Source organism: Paramisgurnus dabryanus, chromosome 24 (assembly GCF_030506205.2).
Source record: "Paramisgurnus dabryanus chromosome 24, PD_genome_1.1, whole genome shotgun sequence".
Lineage (NCBI taxonomy): Eukaryota > Metazoa > Chordata > Actinopteri > Cypriniformes > Cobitidae > Paramisgurnus > Paramisgurnus dabryanus.
Genome location: NC_133360.1, coordinates 14,144,635 through 14,151,980, shown reverse-complemented (window position 1 = coordinate 14,151,980; position 7,346 = coordinate 14,144,635). Strand labels below are relative to the sequence as shown.

Genomic DNA, 7,346 nt, shown 5'->3' with positions numbered 1-7,346 from the left:
TCTACCTACAATATGGTTCTCTAAACATTCCCGGGACGTCCTGAATGTTAGTGGAGGTCTGCCAAATAACGTCCTCCAACCCTTTAGGGAACTCCACAACACGTCCGTCTCGTAACGTTCTGGGAACTTTACTGGGCAACGTCCTTAACACCAGCGGGGTCATTTTGAGAACGTTATGGGAACGTAAAATTTCTAGGGGGGTATATTCTTTTAAATATAACTTTTTATTAAACATTTTGGTAACACTTTACAGTAAGGTTCATTAGTTAACATGTATTAACTACCTTGAACAAACCATGAGCAATACATTTGTTACAGTATTTTTTAATCTTTGTTAATGTTAGTTAATACTTTTAGTTAAAGCTTTTAATTGTTTGTTCATGTTAGTTCACAGTGCATTAACTAACGTTAACAAGATTTTAATAAAGTATTAATAATTGTTGAAATTAACATTAATAAAATTAATAAATGTTGTGCAGTTCATTATTAGTTCATGTTAACTAATGTACATAACTAACGTTAACTAATGAACCTTATTGTAAAGTGTCACCAAAATTTGTTTTACTTTTTGACATATTTGGCATAAAAAGTTGTTATTATTCCTTGTAAGAAGGATGTAAATTATGTTAAATGTATGTTGTCCTTATTTTAGGAAATGATAATAGAACTGCAATCAAGTTTTACCTGATTATCTCAGTTAAGTTAAAATTGAACTGTGTTTGATGCAATTTCATGACAGTGAGACACGTTGACATATTGATGCTTGATGCTCAATGCTTTATTTAAAATCAGTTTGTGAGAAAATCAGAAATTCATCCATTAAACACAAGCACGACCACAAAAATAATGCATAGAGCATAGTTTGTGATGAGTACAGTGCAGTTGTAAATGATTGTTTAATGAGTTGTTAAAAGAAGATAGTTTGGAAAGAAATAAAAGCAAGCATTTAAATCTCTTTAATATGCAGGATTCAGTTAGCTCTTAATATGCTCTGGATCCATGGAAGAAATGCAGAAATTTTTGTATAAACATTGTGTAGATCAGGATCGTTGCAGCTGTTGTTGAGTGAGAAGGCTGTAACACCCACCGCAATGTTGTTACAAACCAAAGGACCTCCTGAATCCCCCTGTTAAGAATGTAGACACATAATTGCCACTTATCACTATTTATGGCTTCAATAAAGCATAACATAATCTGTAAATAAGATGTCATTGTTTTACCTCACAGGTTCCTCCATGGCCATATACACACATCATCTTTGGAGCTACATATGCCTCGTCCCATCGAGCACAGTCTGTATCATCCATAATCTTCACGTTTGCCTCTCTGAGGGTTTGACTCGTAGGACCGCCATTTTCCACAAACCCCCAGCCGGCAACACTGCAATTAGTGCCCACACTGATATTCACAGGTGTCATTGGTATGGGAATCGTGTTGATCTTGTTGTTTAGTTTGACTTTTTTATCCAGCTGTAATCCAACAACACATTCATCTTTAGTAGACAGAAGTTAGATGAGATAGAACTACAAGTGATTACACTGCAATTATGTATTGTGATGCTTGGATAGCAATACTGAGTGTTTTACCTTCAGAATCATCAGGTCGGCTATGTCAGGTATCCATGAATCAGGATCAGGAGGATCAGGGATGTATTCTGGATGCATGTTATAGGTATTCACCTTAATGCGGACATGGTTTTCCTTTCTGCTTTCTAAGTCATGTATACCTGCCACAACTGTCAGAATCTCAGTGCTGTGGAGAGAAATAAATCTTAATAAACAATATATTCAACCTTTATTGGTTTTCTTTAAAAAGGTAAAATTTGTTACAGAAGTCATGGTGAACTTTTTCCAGCCAATCCATGCTTAAGTCCTATAAACATAATGAGATTAGAAGCATCAAAGTTTGATTTTAATCATTGATTTCAATCTTTGACATGAACTTAGTCAATATTACCAATATCAATTTTCTTTAATTTATAGAAAACAGTTAATCACAAAAAAATAACTTCACAACCATATTCATATTCATAATGTTTCTGAAATAAGTGTTTTAGAGAAGTTTTTATGAGAACATTTGAATATAAGTGAGATTATGATTGCTAAATAAAACCTTACTCATTTCTGCAGTGTGCAGCAGTCATAACAAACTGATCAGAAATGAGGAATCCTCCACAAACATGTTCCCCATCCTCCTGAACAGAAACCATGTAAGGTCTGGAGTGAGGTCGTGCTTCAGTGCCATTCACTATACTCACCTTGACACTGGCTAAAAGAGAAATATCAGTCAACTAAATCAGTATGAGAAACATCTGAATAATGCATCACCAAAGACGAATCAGATATTAAGTCTTACTAATGGAAATGTGTTACACTTTGTATACAGGTGCATTTTCTGAAGCTCATTTGTTAGTCATGATTCATATTAAATTAAATGTTAAATAAATCTTACCAGTGAAGCTCAGGTTTGGCAGCAGAGAGCCCAACAGGAGCAGAGAGATGATGATGATCATGATGAAGATGAGATCTGACTGAGGAAACAATGTAATATTGTATTGTACCCTCTCGATCACTGCGCTCTGCCACCGAGCGACGACTTGTGGTACCATCTCAAAAAGGGAAGAAAACACTAACGCGTACGTTCTCAGGAACTGTCCCACAACTGTGGAATGATCTGCCGGTCGTGACACGATCAGCTGACACTGTAGCTGTCTTTAAGACTCGGCTAAAAACCCATCTCTTCCACCATTACCTAACTTCCTAATTACAGATTTACTATCTTTATTTAGTTACCCTTCTCTTTATCTCTTTCTCTATCTACCTTCCTCTTTATCTAAAAAAAAAAAAAAAAAAAATTACTAACATACCCTTGGCTATGTATATTGTGTTGGACTTGATGAGACTATTTCCAGTGCACTTATGCATTGCTGTTCTTATGTTGCCATAATTGCTTCTATTGTTTACCTCACTTGTAAGTCGCTTTGGACAAAAGCGTCTGCTAAATGACTAAATGTAAATGTAAATGTAAATATTGTAAGGGAGACTGAGCTTCAAATTTGTGGTGTCTAAAGACACAGGATTATATGTACTGTTGTTACTGTTATAAACTCATTTATTCATAATAACTAATAAACTTATAACCAGTGTTGTGCCTGAACGAGTTCATTGAACGAAAGTTCATGAACTAGTTCATATTTTGGGCGAACGTGAACTGAACGTACTGTATTACTGCCTGATGAACGCAAGGTGAACTTGTTCATTCTGGGGCTTGTGAACGGCACGCCCTCTCAGTTTAACGTCTTTCAAGTTACACAGAATGAAGGATCAAGGTGCAAAATGTGGACATCAAGGTCTTAGAAGGTTAAAGTAAATTTCATATCTTTCTTTTTGTTGTAATTCACACTTTTACCTGAAGAGGAAACTAAAACCCACTCTTACTATTTACATGCAATGTAAGTTTAGGCCAAACGTTGTTTGTAAATTTATATTGTACACTCTTAAAACGGTTGTATTAAAATAACACATTTTGTTAAATGTGTTGTCCTTCAATTTTACTTCACTTAATGTTGAATGTGTCCCTTTCTTAAAAGATCACTCATCAAGGGGGAAATCCCCTTTTCAGCTTAGTGACGGGTGCTTTACAGTTTTTCTTAATAGCTTTGACTGGTTAAAGAAACTAGGATTCACTCAGTTTCATCATCTCTATCTCAGCAGAGCAGAAGACACGTCTTGTAAATGTGTTAACTCTTTCTCATTGGATTGACACATTTTCCCCACCCTTTTGCAAAACAGTTAACACGGATGGCATTCAAGCAGTCCAAACTCCATTGTTTTATGGTAACCAAACAGAAACCATCTATTCCTAACTATTAGAAACTTCTAAGATCTGTATGAACTCACTGAAGCACCTGTTTGACACTCCTTCACACAAATCCTAAAATAACAATCAGTCTGCAGGCCTTATAAAAAAGGTGCCATGTCTTTGTTGTTCTTTGTCAGCATGGATGGAGGAGGTCTAAGGCTTTCTACTGCTCTCGCCTTGTCAATGAGTGGTTTGGGTACACCCTCGTATGATGATGCTGTTCCTCAAAGCATATTCCCCATTTTTGAATTCCATAGAGGTATTCTTCAGTGCTTTTAGGTGGAAAGTTTATGATCACTATCCCTATGAGCAAATGCCCTTGCAATGACTGCTGCTGCCCAAGAAATAGGTGCAGAGGAATATCAAGGTTGGATAAGGCATGCAAGAAGATTTCTCCCTAGGTGTATTGCAAGAGAAGATAATGAATGTGATGTAGATGAGGCCATGTGGCCCCATTGTCAAGACAGAAGAGACTGAGTATCAATAGTGGCTATGTCTTATACTCCTCAATAGATTTTACTGTATGTTTACATATATTCTCTGTAATATTTATAGTATTTTCAGACATGGTTTGAAAAAAATGAATGCCATGGAATCAATAAAAAATTCATCACAGCATTTCTTTTTCTGTATCCAATTCTTTGCAAAAAAGGCCAATTTGACACAGCCAATATAGAAGACAACAAATGGCACTGGCAATAGGCTACATGGCACTGAGTATTTTGTATTTTGTTGTCCACTGTGTAATGATTGGCTGAAAGAGCTCATTTACTTGTGTGCAAGTTGTGTTGTTTGAAGGCAAATTTTGCTTTTGTTGCATATTTTAAATGTTTTGGCACGGTTAGAGTCTTTGCACACAAAATGTGTCATTTTGACCATTATTATGTGTGTTAACTGTTTTGAAAATGTGGAGTTTGAGTTGACGGCTGCATCAAAGCAATCAAGAAAAACTGTATGACATGCCTTAAAAATGCATGATAAACTGATGGTTAAACATAATTTTTTGTTTCCTTTGAAGTTGAATATTAAGTTTTTAATGCATCAATGCATATAAATAGATTTTTAAGGGTTGCACAATTAAGACAAAATTGTAGGTTATTTCCCCTGATATTGTATAACCATTTTGATGAAAAGTATTTACATTGTTTTCATTTCATTATCATTGTATACCTGAGGATAAATTGTAACACTGTGTCACAAATAACCCCGCTGTGCACAAATGTTATTAATCCCAGCTATCAGTTAGGAGTTGCTGACATGTTTCAAAATGCTGTTATGTGTTAGGTAACAATACAGTGATTAAAATAATATAAGGTTGGATTTGGTGACTTATACACCCAACTCAAAAATCGAGAAAACTTCCATGCCTCCAAAACACTCTTTGTTCAATATCTTAACCAACAAAACTTTCAACGGAGATCATCTTCTTACAGTAAGAGAAAAATACTAAAAGCACACATTGCTCGGCCCTGTATGAATATGTAAAGTAATCATGTTACAATTAACCCTGCATTAGTTTGTGCCTCGCTCACCCCTACAATTACATGTATCTTACCCAATCCAGGCAGTCTGTGTCCAAAATGCAGTGTCAGGTGCTCCTTCCTCTCTATGGCTACGGTCTACAGGACCAAATCTTCCTCCACTTGCCACTGCTCTTCAAGAAAGATGACCAAGATATGAGAACAACTACTTTTGTGGCTTTCTTAGTCCTTTTTATAGTGAGTATAAGTGTTGCATTTATGCACCCTGTCCTGCGGTAAGTAATGTTGTTATTTTCATTTGCATTAACGTCATTTCCTGTTTACGTTGCATCACTGCACAGTTAGCAATACACTTTTTTATAATGGTAAATTTTATATGATTGAGTTATCATTCTCTTAACTCTTACTATGTTGCACATGTACTCTAGATGAGAGTTTACATACAAAACAATTCTCCTCACCCAGAGCACAAAATATGCAGTTTACCCAAAGCATGATGTGTAATACGTGCTATCACACAGGATATGTCAACTTATACATCATCTTATCAAGAAATTTCTGTGTAAATATATATATAAATGTATGTATAAATGTATTATGTATAAATAAACTTGACAATTTTTGACTGAATAAGGTCACGATCAATGACCAAAATCAATGAGTGAAATCAAACTTCGATGCTCCTAATCTCATCATTAGATTATAACTTGAGCCTGGACGTCACTGACGGGTACATTTTTCCTCATACGCTTCCTATTACTTTCTAATACTGAATCAAATGAACATGATGGAACCAGAGTAATACTATCAAATTGTCTTCAATTTGGATAAAAGTGTCTGCCAAATGCATACGTGTAAATGTAATGTTATACAACTGAAGCTGATACCTGATTGGTTAATGTGTCCTGTAAAAGTCCCAAACTAAGCCATACACTGAAAAAAAAGCTGGGGTCAAAACGGAACAACCCAATCCGTTGGTTAGAATTAATTTGCCAATTATTTTAATACATGTTAATGATCTCTAACTGTATGATCACACATTAGCACAGAGCTGTTTTGTGTAATCTAGGTGACATTTGCAAATGTGAACAATCTGTGTGTTTGAAGCGTACATCCAAAATATAAGACTGGGCCTACTCCCCAGCAAGTACGTATCCCAATAAAATAAAGATAGATAAAAAATAAACAGGCAAGCATAAAATACTCCAGAGGTAAAGGACTATTTAGAATAACCACTGTTGATAGTATTTACAGTGTGATGACGAGTGTCACGTATCTAACGCTTACTAATACAAAACACAACAATGATGACGAGGAAACAGGATTCTTAATATATATAGGGATGGCTGACGCGAAACAGTCGTTCCGAAGCTTTGCAAAATCCCGAAGCGCAGATGTGTCGAAACACTGATCCGAAGCGTGATTCAAAACACCCATGTCACGTGACTATGACCAAACGAAGCCTCGAAGTGTTTTATCAGGTGTGGTCTGCCGAATCAGCGTTTGATTGGCACGGTCGGGAACAGACAACACAATCGCACATCTGTATAAAAGTGAAATAAACGCATATTGACCTTTTTTTCAAAGGCTGGAGAAATTATCTGTAAAAAAGAAGTAGGCTCAGTCCTTCCACACAGAGCAGATATTTATATGTGACATGGTGGCTTGATATATTTTATTAATTTCTTATTGTTTATGTGGTATTTATCTCTATTCAATTTATTTATTAAATAGACCAGCTTATAGTTATTGACAATGATGAGCCTAAAAGCTCATGTAGTTGTCAAACAGATGTTAAAACAACAACAAAAATATGTTACTTAATTGTGACGACGGTAATAACAATGCGTTTCCCGGGGTTCAATCCAAAGGGCTTTTGCATGAGAGTCGAGGACACTATCCACTCTCCCTCCTGATCACTTGTATCAATTACACAAAATGTGGGATACAATTTGTCAGCGCTCGTCTTAAACCTTGTCAAGGCTGCTTTATGGCAATACGTGC

At 35.8% G+C, this 7,346-nt stretch overlaps 1 protein-coding gene across 1 annotated transcript; it reads right to left on the bottom strand.

Moving 5' to 3' along the window:
• Positions 1 to 970: 970 nt before the first annotated feature.
• Positions 971 to 5,500, bottom strand: LOC135721202 (mast cell protease 2-like). Its single transcript, XM_065243405.1, has 6 exons — positions 5,417 to 5,500; positions 2,452 to 2,530; positions 2,118 to 2,268; positions 1,587 to 1,752; positions 1,221 to 1,469; positions 971 to 1,126 (listed from the first exon to the last, which is right to left on the bottom strand). The coding sequence occupies exons 2-6, from the start codon at positions 2,510 to 2,512 to the stop codon at positions 971 to 973; spliced, it is 783 nt and encodes a 260-aa protein (XP_065099477.1). The 5' UTR covers positions 2,513 to 2,530; positions 5,417 to 5,500.
• Between the last annotated feature and the right edge of the window lie 1,846 nt (positions 5,501 to 7,346).

What these genes read in the sequence shown, in the direction of transcription:
- LOC135721202 (XM_065243405.1), bottom strand. Translation starts at nt 2,512, where the DNA reads ATGATCATCATCATCTCTCTGCTCCTGTTGGGCTCTCTGCTGCCAAAC. An exon ending in GCTGCACACTGCAGAAATGA is followed by an intron (nt 1,753 to 2,117) that starts GTAAGGTTTTAT and finishes TTCTCTCCACAG; the next exon opens with CACTGAGATTCTGACAGTTG. An exon ending in CCGACCTGATGATTCTGAAG is followed by an intron (nt 1,470 to 1,586) that starts GTAAAACACTCA and finishes GTTGGATTACAG; the next exon opens with CTGGATAAAAAAGTCAAACT.